The sequence below is a fragment of the Ictalurus furcatus genome, chromosome 24 (assembly GCF_023375685.1).
Source record: "Ictalurus furcatus strain D&B chromosome 24, Billie_1.0, whole genome shotgun sequence".
Classification (NCBI taxonomy): domain Eukaryota; kingdom Metazoa; phylum Chordata; class Actinopteri; order Siluriformes; family Ictaluridae; genus Ictalurus; species Ictalurus furcatus.
In genome coordinates, this window is record NC_071278.1 from 18,529,236 (window position 1) to 18,548,954 (window position 19,719).

Here is a 19,719-nt window from a genome sequence, read left to right on the forward strand (position 1 = left end):
CTCTCTACGAACGCCTGTCTAATAGCTACCGTCAGCTGGTTAGCCCATATCGCTGTATACCGAACGAACTCCTCACATATCTGTAGATAGCTAGTTAAGTATAAGCTCTGGTTGAAGGGCTGTTAGACGTAGCACACTTGCTAATTTTTTAGGAAGCCATGATGCTGCGGCCCTGGAACAGGGAGGGTTTAAGGGCCTTGTGCTTGGGCTTGAAACCCTGACCTTCCGATCAGTAACCCAGAACCTTAACCACTACTGCCCCGGAATATTTGTTCCCTAGTCTGTCAATAAAGTTTGACGTGAAACGGATAGTGTTAGCACACTAGCTAAAATTCTCACCAGAGGTTAAAATGACTGAAATAAGCAAGCAGGGGGGTCAAGTCACTCACTTTCACCCAGTATAACTGAGTTTGAATACAATGAATAGTTGAATAGTTCTGATACAAACTCCACAATGAGAATAAATCAGTTCTTTTTCTTCTTATAGTGTAGTACAATACACTTTCACTGTCTCACTCCCATATGTTTACTCTCGCACTTCCATGATTGGCTATGGCTCCTGTCTGTCGCCAAGTGATCGGACTTCTTTCATGCCTAAAGTTGGGGCTTTAAATTTTTTTGAAAGTTTGATCTATTTGAGCTAATGTATCACATAGGAGTACAAATTTATAGATGATTCCAACTGCTTTGTCTGTGAATTTCTATTGTAATTGTCAGAACTCACAGAAGCTCAGGAATATCATATTATACAGTATTTTTCAATCATGTTTGTTTTGAATTTTTAAGAAAAATAAACTACTTACTTACTTACTTACTGCTTTCATATTGTGGCTGTGATGTTGTTGGATATTGTTATGACTGTGAGAGATGCAATAGGCTGAATTAAGTCTAAAGTGTGCAATTGTGAAAAAAGTCTCAAAATTTATCAAAATAAAGAAACACTTTTTCTAGCAATGTTACCTCTATTAGGCCTAAAACTCATCATCTTTATAATGAAGAAAAATAGTTTATTTTTTAAATTAAGTTTTTTATTGAATAATAAATAAAAGCCTTTCTGTTCATAATTTATGCTTTTAACAGAGGGTAAAACATATATTATTATTTTATTTTTTTTACACGTTATATTATCATTTAACGCTGTCAACATTGAAAATTATTGTTTGGGAATTACTTGACAAATTGTAGAGGTTTTGTGAGTTTCCTTTCTAGAGTGTGTATTTTAAAAATATTTTTTAACAAGCTGATATTTATTGCTGAATTTCTGTTGATTATCAAACACAATGATAATCATTGTAGTCAACAGTGTTGTGCTGAGCACCCTAGGAGAACAACCAGGAGGGAAATGTGATGAACAAACAAACCAGAATGAAACTGGGTAAAAGTCATATTTTTTCTTTCCAGTATGTATTTACCCAAGTAAAGATTAAGAAGTGTCTAATAGCTAACATTAGTGCGCCGCTCCGATGTCCTGCTCGAACAATGACATCTGTCTCCATCTTGCCCACGTTTATTAAATGTTTCAGCAGCAATTAGAATGCACTCATCCTTCGTAATCATAATTTCAGTTCTGAATGATGGAACAAAGTGTCTTATTGGGAATAAAACATGTTGCATGCGCTAAAACGTTTAGCAGCTCATCTGTGAAATGGTGGTCAGATTATAATTTGAAGACTTCATTTTTGTTCTGTTTGGAGAAACCTTAGCTCTCACAAAACAGTTAAGACGTACTCGAATAGTTCATTTAGATCCCTTTATTACTCCATGGGTTACAGTGCGACACTAAACGAACAGGACATTAGGCACCGCGGCCTTTCGCATTCCTCTGGTCTGAAACTACATCCTGCCTAAAACCAGTGTACATTCAAGATACAGGCAGGCCAACAGAAATAGCACAGTATGCTGCGCACAAGTCTCTTTTCCAATCAAGTCAATGTTACACCATACACCAATATTAGCACATTCACAAAAATGTTTCACATGGGCAACATCGTATTCTTACTCTTACGTATGAGGAGAACTTGAAGTCCTTTTTATTTATTCATCTTGCACCTCATGTTTGCTCATATCCTTTCAGTGGTTGCATAGTTTTAATGAATAAATTCACAAATATCTTTTCCCAAAGGCTAATTTGTTGAGGCCCTATCCAATATCCTTCATATAGAACCTTATCATCATTGCACCCTCTTTTTGGAGAGGTTAAAGGCTTATATTAACAACAGGCTGAATCATGCTCTTGCTGTAAATGAGCTGTTTTGTCAAGCACTACAGCATGGCTCCTGTGCGAAATTAAAAAAAAAAAAATCTCTGGCATTGTTTTGAGTTAACTGTATGAAATACACCTGTATGAAGTCAGCGACCACTTGTATCCAAGGTGCATGTGCAAATCTGACCCAATGAGGTACGGTTGCATGTATAAATATGTCTCAGAGTGCGTTTACTCTACTGCTCTGAGTTCTACGTTTGTTTGCTTTCTGAGTGTATGGTTGTACTTTATGGCTTTAGGTGAACATTTGGCTCGATTGCTGTGTAACTCTGATGAACGTGGTTCTGCGGCTGAGCTCTTTGAGTTTGGCCGCTCCTACATATGTGCAGGTGGAGCGCAGGCCGCCTAGGATGTCTCTGATGGTGTCCTCAACATCACCTTTATACGGCACCTGCACAGTCCTGCCCTCAGACGCCCTACAGAGACAAAAATCAGGATCAGGACATGAATAAAGTACATCTTCGATGAAAAGTAAAAATGAGACCTAGACTACCTGCAGTGTGGAGGAGTGCGCAAGGGTCTGGTCTTCTGATCAGAAGATTGTGAGTTCAAATCTTGGCAACTGACAAGCTGCCAATCTTGGGCCCTTAAGCATGGCCTTTAACCAGTTATTTGCAACCTTAATTATTCAGCTCAATTGTAAATATATAGTTGCAAATGCATAAATGATTAAATGATTAAAATCATTAGTTGTGTCAAAAATATTCCCTTCAAATTGAGACCATAGAATTGCAAGGTTCCATGTGACCCTCAATAAGGTCAAAGTAGATTCAGTCTCAGCCTCACATGCTTCATCCATAGACTAAAGAGCATCTAATAATTATTGTACACTTTTCTGGCCACAACCTTCATAATCTCTAAAGCTGCAATCTATTTGGCATTCCAAGTTTACGTGTACTCACGTCCATGTATCTGAATACCAGCAGGAACAACTTTTGAACACTGTGACACATAGGGCTTTTTGGAGCAAGATAGTCTCTGGACTAGGGGGGGTTGAAGCGGATATCCAATCATATATCTGGATATCGGATGCTTACAAAGTGGTAGAATTGCAAAAATCTTGCACTATATACTAGTTAGAGTGTGGTTTCAGACATGCACGTTGACACTGACAATCACCAGTTATACATCTCCTAGTCTTGTGAGCCAAACTTCTGGCTGCGGTTAGCGAACCTGGTATTTTCCATCATTAAACATCACCAAGAACCACCAACTTACATGGAAAAGGGCAGTTGGTATTACAACTGACTAACTGTGTTATAACTGTTTCTAACAAAACTCTAATAACTCTAAGATCCGATGCTGTGAACCTTTTCCAATCTAGATATCTAACTATATCTTTTTCAAAAATAACTGTCATTGATTGTTTTCCTGGAAAAAAAAAAAAGCAAAACAAAGCAAACAAACAAAAAAGAAAACGGTGCATGGAAGCGTGTATAACCATTCATATTGCAACGATCACTACGCTGAAGCTTGTGGCCAGAAAAGCACAAAAAATTTCTCAAAAACTAAATTCAGTCAAATTGAGAGTCTACTTCACCTGTATTCTGCCACACCACCAACATATTTCTTCATGGCTGTGTCTGAGCTCATGCCATAGAACAGCTTAAACTTCTTTCCATCCTTTTCAATGACTTCACCGGCACATTGGTCATGCCCTGCTAGCATTCCTCCTAGCATGACGAAATCTGCTCCTGCGCCTACAAGATCACCAAGGAGACAGGAAATGAGAGAAGTCTCTCATATGACAGTTTGTTTTATTATGAAAATGACCTGAGAGCAAAACTTACCAAAGGCCTTGGCAACATCTCCTGGGCAACTGCAGCCTCCATCCTGGAGAAGGAACAACAACTTAATATACTACTTACAGAAACTGGAACTAAAAAATAAGCTTATTTGAATTTGAAATATAAAGATCTTTCTAAAAGTATAAATAATAATACAAATTATTATTATTATTATTAACAACAACAACAACAACAAAAACAACAACAACAACAACAACAATAGCAATGTCTTTATAACTCCAATCCTCTGATCTTACAGAAAAAAATCCACCCTGAAACACATTCAGTATTTTCAGTGGCAGTAGTGGAAGTAGTAGTAGTACTAGTACTAGTAGTTGTAATAGTGGACACAGCAACCACTGGACTCAAAGTTTTCTTAATGCAATGCAACTATACAATGCAATAATGTTGAGTTACAGCAAAGATGTGGATGTTAGTATTAACGTTGAAGCTTTGGAACTTGATATGTTCGATCAGAGTGAACAGATGATGAAGTGAGAGAGCTGGACAGACTAAGCGACTAAAGCCCTGCTGCATCACTCTCTTTAGGTAGAGATGGAGCAAGGGTTAAATCCTACAGGCACCGCTATCAGCAGGTAGTCAAAGAGCATTGTGGGTAATGTAGGAAACTGTTAACCAAAGTGAAAATAGACCAACAGTTTGGTGAAAAAAAGGTAATAAATAAATAAATAAATAAATAAACTCATATTTTTCATTACAAAATAAATCTTTCACACCAGTGAAGATCGAATGTTAGTGATAGCATTTAATAAGCTGTTCAGGGTGGATTTTTCCTTTAACTTCTGACCAAATGGAATGTTTCTCTTGTGTGATTATATGAAGCACAGAAAGCTAGATGCTGCCCTCTTATGATAAAATAAGGTAAGTGCGACTCGATATTAAAGCCAGCCATCGTCTAGCCACGATGCATGAAAAGTGTAATCATGCTCACAGAGATGATGTGTCCTTTCAGTCCATGAGCAGAATCTGCACACTCAATAACAGCACTTAACTGAGGGTAGCCCACGCCGGTCTTGATGCGAGTGGTGCACACAGAACCTGCGTACACAGTTTTTTAGTTGATTTTGTGAGGTATTCATGCAGATGTGTTTTTACTTAGTGAGTGCATCTCTATTTAAATTGCAGTCTTGTGTAGAAACAGCTAAACATATTCATTGGTTGTTGTCTTTAGTTTAAAAAAGGAAAATGAGCCATGGCACACACCCGGTCCGATGCCCACTTTGATGATATCGGCTCCAGACAGAATGAGCTCCTCCACCATCTCACCCGTCACAACGTTTCCAGCCTGTTGGGTCCAGAAAGACATGAATCATTGGATTTTTAAAACAGAGCAACAGGTGATTGCTATTTTATGCTTGGGAAAGCATTGACTTGGCTCTCTTACCATAATGGTGTGGTTAGGGAACTTCCCCCGGACTGTTTTGACGAATTCCACAAAGTGCTCGGAATATCCATTGGCCACATCCAGGCAGATGTACTTAATGAGTGGAATGGCTTCCAGAATGCTGCACATTTTCTCCAGATCTGCCTGCCCACTGCCTGAGCTCACAGCCACATACTGAGGATGTGAGAAAATATGTTGCATATTCACTCATCATGAGGCAATCCAGAAGACAGAACTTTTCCTACTGTGCTTGAATCACTACAAATCACTAAAATGGCACTGCTGCGTTTTCCTCTTGTAATGCGTAGCCTGGCTGTGACTAAAGATTGCTCAATCACACTGTCACTTGGCAAGTGCTTTTTTATGTTACCTCTAGGCACTCTGGATGATTGGATGCAAATGTCTTCCATTCTTCCAGCGTATAATGCTTGTGGATGGCGGTGAAGAGCGTATGCTGAGAAAAAAAAAAAGAAAGAAGAAAAGTTCAGAAACAAAACTGTAGGCTCAGTAGGGATGTAACTGAATAAAAATACATTTTGCAGAATGAGTAGATAATATGTTCTGAATGGATACAAATGCAGATTTGAATAGATGGAACATGGTTTGTTTGTTTACAGGCAAAAATAATAACTGCTAAGGGGGAAAGAATTCACACACCGTGCTGACACTACAGCCATTTCTACCGTCCCCCCAGTATATCCAGGAGGTGGGGAGGTGGGCAAGTAGGTGGGTAAGAAGGTGGTTAGGAAGGGCGTAGGTAGGAAGGAAGGAAGGAAGGACACGCCTTCTGGTTTAAGCCACACCCACTTTGGGTTTAAATTCAGATACAGATATGAATATATGGAGCACTAAACATACAGTGGGATCCAAAGGTCTGAGTCCACTTGTGAAAATGCTTCTATTTTGCATTCCTTTATCATTTCATACAACAATTTTAATTACTAATTATATTATTGACAGCAACTTGGGTGAAAAGTAGAATCTCTGAAATATTTACATGAATTTCAGAGTTTCTTAATCTTTGGCACATCCCTGTACTGCTTTAATGAAAGCACGCACTCGAGCCGGCATGGACTCCAAAAGTTTGTGCAAAACCTTGTGATCCATTTTAGATCAAATCCATCGGAGTATCGTCTGAACACGTGCTTCCATAGATAAGATTAGGCATGAGGAAAATCTGACCTTTTGTACAAAGCAGTTACCCTTGTCAAGATCACAAATTTCTTTACATTTATATAGGGACCTAGAAATAGTGCAAAAGCCTGAATAGTACATCATTGAACGTTTTACTTTCTTTGTTTTAAAGATTTCAAAATTCCAAATCCTTCTTATTATTTCCAATTTCAGATGAAAAGAAAAAACCCCAGATTTTCAATGTGGTCTCAGATGTTTGGAGCCCATTGTATACAGATACAAATACTCTTATTAGATACAGCACTGTTGCACAGACACATAGTATGTCCATGGAGAGTCTCCTGAAAATGTTGAGTGCATCCCACATGGTTTTAGGATGAAAATGTACGTCCCCACATCATTTAGAAGAGAATCATGGGATTTATATCCCATGATTTATCCCATTTTAATCATGAGGTCTTACAGATTCTACAGTATGGTAAGAAGAATTGACAAAGATCTGACAGACATATCCGAAGAATGTGCAAGGTGGGGAGCCCAGTTATAAAGTCACAAAGGTGAGCATCGACGCTAATTGAAGAGATTTATTCAGAAGGGGAACTATTAAATATGTTAAAATACACTATTTATTTAATTTTGTCCTAAAACGTCATTTTCTAAAATTTGATGTCACTTCATTTTTTCCTAAGGGTGTACAAACTTAGCACTCAGCTGCCAGAAGTGTTAAAAAAGACTGCAGGTATTGTGACAATGTTTCATCACTTACAGTACTGAATGTGACACAGAAAATGCTCACCTTGCTCATTACCCGGGCGATCTCAAAAGTACCCGTGGTGTCCATGTTAGCAGTGATGATCGGGATGCCACTGTATGTCTGCTTTGAGTTGCGGAATGTGAAAGTCCTCTGCAGGTCTACCTACGAAGGAGATAAACAAGGACAACTACATTAGGACACACACACACACACACACACACACACACACACACACACACACAAAACTTTTTAACTTTAACGTAAGTCTGAGTAGGTTGACCAAACATCTGGTATTCCCTTTGACATTTCCTTAATATTAGGTGTTGACGTATTTGACCATTATTTCAGGGATTTTTATTTATTTATTTATTTCTAGATTATTGTCCAGAATGTATTACACACAGTACATGTACACAACACAGTACAGAGGTAATCACCACTCAGATCAGCCCTCTGCAATACAGAAAACTGAAGGTCAAATCGGGCAAGTAAGTTTTTCTGCTAAAAAAAAAAAAGTATATACTTTTAATTAAGTTTATCTTTCAGTCAAAAGAGTCAAAAAATATGATAAAACCTGTCCCCCCCCCCCCCCTACACACAGCTGAGAGTCATACACAGGTCTCACCATTCGCACTACAAAAAAAGACCAAAAAACATTCAGCATTCACCTTAAAGACCTGATTTGTCCCTGAACAACACATCACTAATGTTAACACTCTGTTGGAGAAGGATGCTGCTCAACTCACTGGGGCATTCGAAAAAAGCTTAAAGTGGCTTAATATACCAAAACAATGACCAAGCAACACAAAATCTATCATGCTTACCTTTATAAACACTGATCTACACCTTCACAGGTGACGTCATAGATTCTTTTGCGTATTTATTAAATCAACATGATAATTTGCATATGAAAATGTGTTACACGAAGAAGTAAAAGACGATGCTCTGGCTTCCTCTGGTGACTTTTTGAGCACGTATTAGCTACTTCAATTGTCTTGAACACAGCCACTATTGATTATAAGCTGCTGTCAATTAGCAAAAGAAGGACTCCATAAACGAAATATAAACATACAGATTTGTCCTTGCTTGATTACTGTCGTTTTCATTTAAAGTTTATTGGAAGCCATGCTCCTTTAGTCATTTCTTTGCATTTTTAGTACCATTTTTGATGTCAGAGCAGTGACGTATGACTACGTGTTTAAAAAGAAAGCACAGTGTCTTCCTTTCCTAGGAGAAGCATGTTCGATGTGAACAATGTGTAGTGTAATAAATGTAGTTATATTATGATAACCCCAAGAATCATCTCATTCCCTCCATCCCATATTACATAATGGATTAATATACTATTACGTGGTCATTCAGTGCTGAGCTTTTTTCAGCGCACAACTCTTGTGTCTCATTTCATGAAAATATGGTATGCAAATTGTATGTGAAAGCACGTTTTAGGAAAATGTACTAAATGTGAAATTTGGAAAGGCTGTTGTTCCCTTTGACTGGATTTCAATGGGAATACTCACACTATTATGCCAGTCAGTTGAACCCAGTTTGTGCTGAATCATTTCCAGGAGCAGTCGAGCCGAATGAGCTATTTACAAGGCACAGGCCTTGTAACTTGATGCATCCTGATTTCTCTTTTTATCTCTCTCTCTCTCTCTCTCTCTCTCTCACACACACACACACACACACACACACACACAGTAGCCAATCTAATTGTTAGTGAGGTCCACCTTGCAGAAATGTATCATATTTAATATGTTAATCCTGAGTATTAATCCTAACATGTACAATCTTGAGTGTGTACATGTTATCCTTCCAATCTTCCATCAACCGCTCTGACTCCAGAGTGTTTCATTTTACGGAGTTAAATATTTTTGCTTCAAAAGACACAAGGTTATCTGCTGATTTCTGAATGATATTATGTGATACTATGCTGTCAATACAATAGCTAATAATGAAGAAGGGATAATCCACAGTTAGGTGTGTGTTACATGATTTTGATGCAGGACGTGGAGACAAAGAACCACCCGACTCAAAGCAGATATGATTATCCCACTTATACCAGGGTCACGTGCCAGCAGTGACGAGTTAAATCTGTCACTGATGACTGCAGTGCAAAATTTGACTGCAAAGATCAAAATAACGGTTCATTTCCGTTAGTTATTTTATATACGGGTTGTTAGATCTAGAATTCCACCCACTCCAAATCATACACAGAAATAAAATAGTGCAATAAGATTACATTTATTTCAGTGAATTATATTAAATAGTTACTAGGGAGAAAGAGTTTCCATTTACATGTATTCATTTAGCAGACGCTTTTATCCAAAGCGACTTACAAATGAGAAAATACAAGCAAAGCGATATATCAATACAATACAAGTAGTGCTACTACACAAGATCTTTTGATTGAGTTCTAGAAAAGCAAAGTGCACAGAGTAGAGGTGTAAGAGTAAGATTTTTTTTGTTTGTTTTTTTTAAAGTATAATGTGGGGTTGGCATTTTAGGGGTTAGCCGTGTGCTCACGGAAGATGCGGGTCTTTAGCTGTTTTTTGAAGATAGTGACAGATTACATATCCCAATAAATTCTCTCTGTTTTGGACCGTCTGCCAACGGACAATCAAAACACGAAATCTAGAACATGATCTGCTGGCCAGTGACGTCATCCTGCAGGGAATGCAAAGCTTCTAAAATGCACAAGATCATTAGCTGAGGTGGTCTCATGGATTATGAAGCAGAAACTGGGCGTATATTGCAGTATTGCCTCTTTTCAGTTACTAAACATGTCATCTTTTTAAGCTCTCAAACAGCAGCAAGATACCAAATGGCACCTAAAGTGGCGAAACTGGAGGTTTTGGAATTTATGGACTCTCTGGTAAGACTTAACAGACTGTAAAGCAGATGTGATGGCTATTGCGTGAAAAATGATAACCTGTTGTGTGTTATTACGCAAACGCAAAGGAAACCTATTGAGTGGAAAGATATATTTAGAAGATCATTGCCATTTAAGACTAAATTGCCATTTAAATTGCCTGGCCAGGAGACTTCCAGGAAAACAATGGCATTTGGACTCATTTAGTGCATTACGGCGCACTGCATTGTGGGTGTCTCTCAAACATTCACTTAAAGCAGACAGTGTTGAAGAACAGTTGCACCAGAGTGGAATCTATTTTCAGAGGCATTAAGAACACAGGACTATTTTTAAACATTTTCAGCATGTAGCTCAGCTCGTGTTGCTCTACCTTAGTGTGATCGGTTGTCACCATAAGTCACCTCTGCCTCGGGGTTGTGTACCCGAGCCGGATTCAGGTTGCATCAACACAACATACCGAAGGAGATGAAGAACACTCAGTAGACACACGTCGACCAGCTACAGATCAGCCCTGATCAAAAGCAGCCTCTTTGAGAAAACTAAATATGAGTCTAAATAAAGCCTTGCCAAGTTAGTTTGACCTCAGCAAGGTCAGCACTCCCATTCTCCCAAGCTTTAAACTCCACTTTGACAGATTTACCTCTCACACAGCCTTCTGATCTTACCTCAGACCGGCTCTTTAGGCTGCTCCTCTTTGGTCTCAACAGGACATCTTTAAAGTCCAGTTTGAGGTCGGCGTCCACTCGTGGCATGGCTGAAGGCCTGAGTGTGGATGAGAGTCTCCTGAGCTGGGCTGGTGCGCGTGCTGTTACACAGCTCCAGGCACCAAACCCGAATCGGCAGAAGCCCAGCGTATTTATAGTGTGCTAAGGGCCATCCCACCCCAGGCCCCCATGGCTTTATTTGGCGAGGGCCATACACTACCTCTTGTTTCCTCGCTCTCTGCTTCGTCCCTGCTCTGTCTTCTCTCCTCTTACAGTGTGGAGTAGCAGCAGCCGAGGCAGGCACATTTCCCGTCTGGCCAGCTGACACACATAAACACACATTCGTGTACGAACACACACACACACACACACACACACACACACACACACACACACACACACACACACACACACACACACAGACACAGACACAGACACAGACACACTCTGCGGCTCTGCTCAGCACTGCAGTATGCGCAGCAGAACACGTTCAGAAGCAGAACACTAGCTAGCCTTTCAGACCGCCCCCTGGGGACTACGGGGGAAGGGAAAAGGGGGAAATGAAAGAGAAGAGGACGAACAAAGAAGGGATGAGGATGAAAGCATCTAATCTCATCCACTCTTGCTTGTTTATTATCTTTTTGAAAAGCATGACAATGAAATGTGCAATTATTTTTTAATGATGTAAACAATTAATTTTAGGACTTGATTTGACAGTTAAGGCATTTCAGACAGCAGGGTTGATTTAATGGGGGGGGGGGGGGAGAGGGAGAGCACAGGCAATTATAATAAAGTGATGAACAATTCCATACATTTACATTACATTTACTGCATTTGGAACACACACTCTTATCCAGAGCGATAAACATTTATCTCATTAATATAACTGAGCAGTTGAGGGTTAAGGGCCCAGCAGAGGCAGCTTGGTGGTGCTGGGATTTGAACTCATGGCTTTCTGATTAGTACCCCAACATCTTAACCACTGAGCTACCAATTCCCATACACACAGATATATAAAATGAGGTCAGTTTTAAAAATTAACAGTTATAATTTATTAGGCACAGATTGTAATTCAGTGATTTGTATAGCGTGAATGTATAAAATCTGATACAAACATTGAAAACTTCTTAATGATCAGTACCAAAAAAAAAAAGTTAAGGCAAAACATTAAGGCAAGATCCACCCTTGTATAAAATCACCTAGAAACTTCCCTATGAAGCAGGCCGTTAAGCCACTCCGTCCAGTTTGATGGCCCAGGCCTCAGCGGCACTGCTCGGCAGCTCAGGCAGCAGCATGATCAGTCCAGAAGAATGTAGAGGAGCCCATTTTAAAGGCTCAGAGCTTCCCAACAGAGTCACCTAAACAAATGAAGGACCATAAGACTTATCCTAATTTGTCTGGAATGCACTAGTGCTGCATAATTAACTGTAGTTTCATCATGATTTCCAGCTTTCTTAATGAATTAATTAATCGCAATACTGATAAGTATGCCCAAATCAGAATATAGAATAACGAAGCCGATTTTGAGGCTGATTTTCTTCTACCAGTGACATACAAAAGGTGTCCAGATTTTAAGCAGGTCTTAAATGACCATCATCCCATATTATCCTGTGGTGTAGCACACTCCCTTCACTGTTTATGTAAATGCTAACAACATCAGGCAAATTTGCTTAATTCAGCTGTAGGTTGCTTTGTATGATGTGCATGCAGATTTATGTACATGATTTGTGAGCTTAATTTGAAAGTGTGTGGTGTTTTTTTTTTCCTGGGCAAATCTTGTAGTGTGAGTGTTAATTGACTGAAAGAAGACTCAGGAGTAAAACATCTGTGAAATCGATCATTTCTCGCATTTTCTACATTGGTTAGGATCGTAGAAATGTCTGACCTCTGAAAATGTTCCCCAACACATCAACACCACAGTCCAAATCTATTTTATAAGCCATCACTAAAGATGACCAAGCAAGTCAGGCTGAACCGATAATTGCATACAATCCTGGCTTATTTATTAACATATTTACAGCCAGGTCCTTTTAGTTTAATGTATCCTTTAAAGGCTAACATTATGTGCATACGGAGGAGTCTGACTTTGCGTTCTAATTTAAACGGGTTAAATAATTCTAACGGATAACTGAAAAATAATGTAGAATATAAAGCAAAAAACTATCTGTGGATCATTTCAGCCATTATCATGTAGCCTTATTAAACTTTATTAGTAAATAAATAAATAAAAATCTTTGCGAAGCCTTCAGCAATACATACCACGGTGGTGTCGGAGGTCACAGGAGAGGAGAGCTCGAATGAGTACTGCATCGGTCTGGTGTGAAAGATGGCGTACACAGCAGTGCCTTTGGAAGTGTACCTTTGAACAAAAAGACAGGAATCGTCATATAATAAGACCCTCATGTATTCCTACAACATGGTTTCTTATTTTGGGAGATGCGAAACACACTGTAGTCAGCAATTTTAGGACAGAGTCATCTTTTGGATTATTGAAGATTTGATGGATGCTTTATGTCAGGAATAAACCATGACAGCATGCTGTTATAGGAAAAGAATCAATGACAAGGTGGTGTGATGTGGTCTGATTTGAAGTGCAGTTACGGCAACCAACCAGAAGAGGAGCAAAAACACGTTTGTCGTATACGACAGCAACTTGGCAACGATTACAATTATTTTAATATAAAATGAATATCACGTCATACTGTAACAATACGTCATGCTGAGGAATGTCAGTGAAGCATGTCCTGTCACTTATATTAGCAGCTATAGACAGTAGTTCCATTACTACCTTTTTTTTCCCTCACTAGAAGTTAAGAACACAAACTGAAGAAGTCTTTACTGAATTTGCTCTGTTGTTTGAACAATAGGTCACACGCACGGAGAGCGGACAGGATGAACCGTCAGGTAACGCGTGATTATGCTCACCTGTGTTGGATTAGCCCGAGTTTACTTACGTGGGTCCGTTTGTGTTTTCAGGCTCCCGTAACAAGTCAAACAGAGAGAGCGTGTGTTTTGCAAAAGTAAGTTAACAGAAAAGCAAAAGTATTTTTAAAAACCCCAGAAAGAGAATAAAGAGCTTTTTTTTTTTGGAGTTGTCACAAGCCTGCCACCCGTTCCTCATTTCCTACCAAACCCAGGGAAGTCTTACAGATGTGTTCTCCATTTTTTTTTTTATTTTACAGGCCCTACATAAATCTACTTTTGTCTCATTTGACCGCATGCCGCACATGGTACAGTCTACCATTACAGCTCACTTCTGTAATTAACACAAGGAAGTCTAAAGATTAAAAAAATAAAAAATAAAAGCAACAACAAAGAAAACAAAAACCCTCACCAGACTGGAACAGTGGCGTTCTCGGTCTGAACTCTCCATGGTGTGGTGGAGTAGATGGCCTCACCATTAACCTTCAACCAGGCACCAACACCTCGGAGACGCTCCTCAAACAAGGGTGAAATCATGCCATCGGACGTAGGTCCGATATTCAGCAGGTAATTTCCTCCGTAAGTCACGGTGAAGACGAGATCCTGTAGTGGATAAAAGTGTGATGAGAAAATGTGACTTTGATAGGGAACACTCAGGGGCATGCTGTTATAGGAAGAGATGGTGATGATGGGCTGGTGTGATGTGGCCAGACCCTGAAGTTGATTATTTTCCTATAACAGCATGTTCTGAAGTGTTTTATTCCTCTTATACCACAACACTTTGCCAATGATTCAAATTTTTTAACTTATCAGTGAATGGCACGTTATACTTTGTTTTAAATTAGATTATAGTTACATTTAACATTGTGCATTGTCCACAGGACTAGTTCCTGTTATCGGTTTCGTTAAAACCGCTCTAAACAACGGTTCCCTCCCCAGCCTTTCTTTTATCTTGCTCTTGAAATGTATAAGGCAAAGAAAAAAAAACCAAAACATAGCACGTTCTTAATCCATTTATTATTAGATAGCAATGTTAGCAGCATATTTCACCTTAATAATGGTGGGCAAATCCATCAAATCACTGAGCCTGATGTTCCTACGATAACCCCAGGAGTACGTGTCTATTGAATTACATTTCTCCCATTTGTGCTTGGGCATTGTGGATGGAGTGAACTTATCAGCACAGTTGTAGTAACCGCCATGTTTACAGTATGTTCCGTTCCCCCATCTGTCATTCACCACAATTACATCCTGCAGAAACAGAGTTACAACATAAAGAGCCAGTTTAAATCCAATTATCAAGTAGATTATCATGTACTGTATATCCTACACCGGCTAATTTTCCCACCTTCACTGGACTATCATTGTAAAGCCAGGCTAAAAATTCAGTGGAGTTCCAGTAAGTGTCAGGGGCTTCCCAGTCCCCGTCTGACCAGATCAGCTCTGGCTTGTACCTGAAAAGACAAAAAGGTGTCATTCGCTAATAAACGCTGCTTGGTACAATATAAAAGGCTGAAATTGGATGACATGGCAAATAACTAGCTTAAGTAAAGAACAATCAATAAAATCATGCGTGATCATTTCTCTTATCTTAGAATTTCTGTTAACGGTGTTTTAGTGTTTTATATGCATTTTAAAAGACATGTGATGAGAGTGTGTGACTGTCCCCGCTTACTTTGTGACGAGGTCAAAAAGCTCTGGCAAGACTTTGGAATAAACAAATTCCTGGGTCTTAAAGCCTGACTTCTTGTCTTTTAGATACAGGGGATTGAACCATTCATACAATGAGTGGTAAAGTCCATAGTGCAGAGACCTGTAGGAAGTGTTCATAAACATGTCAATGTCAGTACAAGGACATTAAGGATATTAATCAAGTATGGGGTGAAGTGATGTGCCCTGATGTGTCAGAATTACTATTACTACCCCAAAGTTGACTATTTTCCAATACCAGCAGTGTGTTATTACTTTTCAGCATTTTACCCAGACTAACAGTTTTTTATTTTATTTACTAAAGATATGCATGTTGCATCAGCAAAACAAGTTAGTTCCTGTTATCACTACATTTTCGCACCCATCAACAGTCATTTTCTCACCAGCCTCTCATTTCTGTAAAACCAAAAAAAAAAAAAAACAATAATAAAAATGCAGATCGTCATGTCACAAAGAAATCCAAAAATGCAAAGCCCTCTGTCCTGAAGACTTTCCTGTGTCGGAAAACTAAAAGGTACAGCTTTACCACTGACTGTTACAAAGCACTGACACTGAAGACGATGCTAATTTTTTATTTTTTTGAGGAATTTTTTATTACTTTTTTTTAAATCAATAACTGCACACATTTTTAATCGGTTTATGTGGAGTCTCCACCCAGAGGTGGGTAGTAATGCACTACATTTACTGGAGTAACTTTTTGAACATACCAGACAGACTTTCAAGGAGAGGTGCGACTTACAGTTCTCCATGTAGTCCGAGATTCGGGATTTTCCCTTCATTTAATCTGAAGTAACTAGTAACTTGCTACTTGAGTAGTTCTCATTGGATACTTTATTACTCGTACTCAAGTCATTATTCATATTATTACTTTCACTGTTGAGTAATTATCTTTATAAGTCATTTTACTTTTACTGGAGTAAATATTTTGGGCTACTCATCTCTGTCTCCACCACACGAGTCCCTGTGATTGAATTGTTACTATAGAAACGATAAGTTATTAGAAAAATGACATTAATGTAAACTTTGCAGTTACAACTACTTTAAGAACTCCTGACATACTGGCCAATCAGAATTGAGGATTCAACAGCACTGTGGTATAAATTTGTATACACACACACACACACACACAAGAAAGCACAAAGGCTGCACACACCTCTTCCTAATGGCAGTCCCCAGCTCTCCGACGAGGTCCCTGTGAGGCCCGTTATCAACGGAGTTCCAGTTCCATGACGTTGGCGATCCCCAGTTAGTGAAACCTTCATGGTGTTTCGTAGTGAAAACAACATACCTGTGTGGTGTAATACAAGTTCAGCAACAAAACACTTAGCACAGGGTTATTATAGTAAACTGGACTGGCACTAACACCTGAAACACCACATCAATAGGTGTCACCTAGATGAACCGGTTATGTTAGATCCAGAGTGTGATTACTTAGGATTGGTTCTGTGGTGCAAAAATAAACACTCACACACTGCCAGATATGAATGTTTTGGCTTTATAGTTGCTCTATGTTTCCTAATACTCGATTATATCTGCAGGTTCTCTTGCGTAACATGAGCAGGACATGATACATTAGGTCTGAGTTCATAGACATCTCAGAGTTGTGTTGTTGGGGTGACCTGAAGCAGGCTGGCCACAGGAGATACCCTTACATTCTGATGGATCTGGAATGTTTTGGTAAGAAAGAGTGGGACAATATTGCTAAGTCAAGATGTGACATGCTGATAGACCGGGTGGTGTGCACAAAAAAAAAAAAAGTCAAAAAGATGCTTCAACAAAGTATTTGTTTAAGGGTGTGCATACTTGCGCAACCAGGTTATCGTATAAAGTAAATACATTTTTTTTTTAAATTCCTACAAAGTTTCTGTATGTTTTTTTTTTTTACATTTAATTTCACATTGAGGGTGGAAAAAGTTCTGACAATCTACAGGTTGTCCCAAAAAGTCTCCATACATAACGGAAATGAACACTCTTTTTGTTTTTGCAAAATGTCTCCCAAAAGTTTTCATACTTAGTTTATATTATATTTTTTTCAGATGGCCTTTAAGAACACCTTTGACAAAAGAAGACTGTACTGAAATCATTCTCATGGCTGGATCCGGAAACTGTCACAAGGTTGCGATGGTAAACACATCACTCTCACACACTCTCACACACACTTGAGATACACTCTGTATACTCACTTGGCCCCGGAAGCCTCGAACACTTCCGCCCAGTAGTCTGGCTCGAAGAACTGCGCGTTAAACTGCGGTGCGAACTCTGCGTATGTGAATCCCGGAGGATAATTCTTCATCATGAACTGGATGTATGAAGGATCCAGTGCACCCTTCCAGTACCACCAGAACCACTCACTGCCGAAAGCCGGCACTGAAAACACCCCCCAGTGGACGAACAGCCCGAACTTGACCTCGTCGTACCATGCAGGCAGAGGTCTGGCGTCCAGACTCTTCCAGTCGGGCTTGTACCGCTCTCCACTGACCAACGCGCAGCACACGGCGCACAGCAGCGGCGTCCACAGCATCGTTTAATCTGAAACGGCAGCAAGTGAGGAGGACTGTAGAGTTCGTTTACTGCAAGCTCCAATCACGCGATCGAACAGGACATTCGACCGCAGGGTCACGTGATCTTCCGTATGACAACTCCCTGAGAGGACAATAAAACATCCCAACACCCGGAATTTGAATGTAGACTCGACAGGTTTTGCTTGATCGCTGTGGTGGTTTTGTCGATCATATGACTCCTTCCGCGTCGATCACATGGTTTTTTCTAGGAGCGTTTGGTGCGTCGTTACTGCGTCGCTTTTACGCATTTAGCATACACAGTAGTGATGGGAAGTTCGGATCATTTTACTGACTCGGCAAAATTAATGAATCTTTTTTTATTTTTTAGTCATTTCTTTTACGAATCTTAAACGAATCTCTCTCTCTCTCTCTCTCTCTCTCTCTCTCACTCTCTCTGTGTGTGTGTGTGAGAAACGAATCAATCTCTAAGACAACTCGTTGTTCCCGAGTCATAGTAAAGATTCGTTCAAAATGAACGACACATCACAAAATTTCTCTGTACGCTGATTATACATTCATTAAAATGCAATTATTGGGCATTTTTGCGAACTGGGAGGATGGAAATGTATGACTTTTGCCTGTTTATCTAATTTTAATATATTTATATAATTGTGATATTTTACTGAGGGGGAAAAAAACTGAAAAGATTTCAACTTTACACTTTGCAGTCAGGGAGCCTTTGACAACAAAATCAAAATCCACTGACGATTATTCAAACGTGTGCATATAATATCCTGGCTATTTAGCCACAAACGTGCCATAGAGCTTTTATTATTATTATTATTATTATTATTATTATTATTATTATTATTATTATTATTCCTGTGCTATCCACTGACAGAACACACTAGGTCCAATTGAACCCATTTAATTGTGCGGCTATTATAATGCATTTTAATGATGCAATTTAATAATGGTATATTGTGATTTCTACTTCTGTAACAAAAGAAAAACATCAGACATCTGGAGACTCCTGTACCACTGCTGTATAAAACAATCAGCTGTTAACAGTGACCAAAGCCTCTCAGCATTGTGCCATCCAGAACAAAACTAGGAATAAAGATCAAGACACAAGTCCATTGAAGGGCACCACGGACACACACGTTCACAACTGGAGCAATTTAACCAATTCACCTGATAATTATTAATATGGCACACTCTCTTACTTCAGCTCATGAGTTTATGAGAGTTTTTTCTCTCTGGAGAACGCTGTGAACTTTTTCTCCTCTCCTTCACAGCCCATATCACAGGAATGTGTCTTTCTCCCTTAGTTTCTCTTATCTTGCACATGGTACCAACAGCCCGCCATTTTTACCTTGACCGATGATCACACTGTTGCTGAGGCACATGACTGACTGATGAGTTGTGTCTAACCAATAAGAATTAAAACTATTGTGAATATATATATATATATATATATATCGTCTAGACTTTGCTATCTGACCTTGTGTGTGTGTGTGTGTGTGTCTTATGGCAACTCTGCCGAGGCCTCGAAACAGGATATAGCTGTGAAAGTGTGACTGCGCCTTTTATTCTCATCCTCATCAATTTCATATTTTCTATTTTCTACATCCTCAAAAGGTTTTCTAACATCACATGAGAGAACATGT

General features: G+C 39.3%; 2 protein-coding genes across 2 annotated transcripts; both read right to left on the reverse strand.

Annotated features, from left to right (window-relative positions):
• Nucleotides 1-1,918: 1,918 nt before the first annotated feature.
• On the reverse strand, nt 1,919-11,403 carry gmpr (guanosine monophosphate reductase). Its single transcript, XM_053612566.1, has 10 exons — nt 11,137-11,403; nt 10,878-10,974; nt 7,386-7,505; nt 5,826-5,909; nt 5,456-5,629; nt 5,275-5,356; nt 5,003-5,109; nt 4,054-4,096; nt 3,804-3,963; nt 1,919-2,679 (listed from the first exon to the last, which is right to left on the reverse strand). The coding sequence occupies exons 1-10, from the start codon at nt 11,256-11,258 to the stop codon at nt 2,499-2,501; spliced, it is 1,170 nt and encodes a 389-aa protein (XP_053468541.1). The 5' UTR covers nt 11,259-11,403; the 3' UTR covers nt 1,919-2,498.
• A 546-nt stretch (nt 11,404-11,949) lies between these two features.
• fuca1.2 (alpha-L-fucosidase 1, tandem duplicate 2) lies at nt 11,950-18,295 on the reverse strand. The gene is made up of 8 exons (XM_053612565.1): nt 17,732-18,295; nt 16,702-16,836; nt 15,514-15,651; nt 15,187-15,292; nt 14,889-15,089; nt 14,251-14,441; nt 13,176-13,275; nt 11,950-12,274 (listed from the first exon to the last, which is right to left on the reverse strand). Exons 1-8 carry the CDS (start codon nt 18,067-18,069, stop codon nt 12,143-12,145), a joined length of 1,341 nt encoding a protein of 446 aa, XP_053468540.1. The 5' UTR covers nt 18,070-18,295; the 3' UTR covers nt 11,950-12,142.
• Between the last annotated feature and the right edge of the window lie 1,424 nt (nt 18,296-19,719).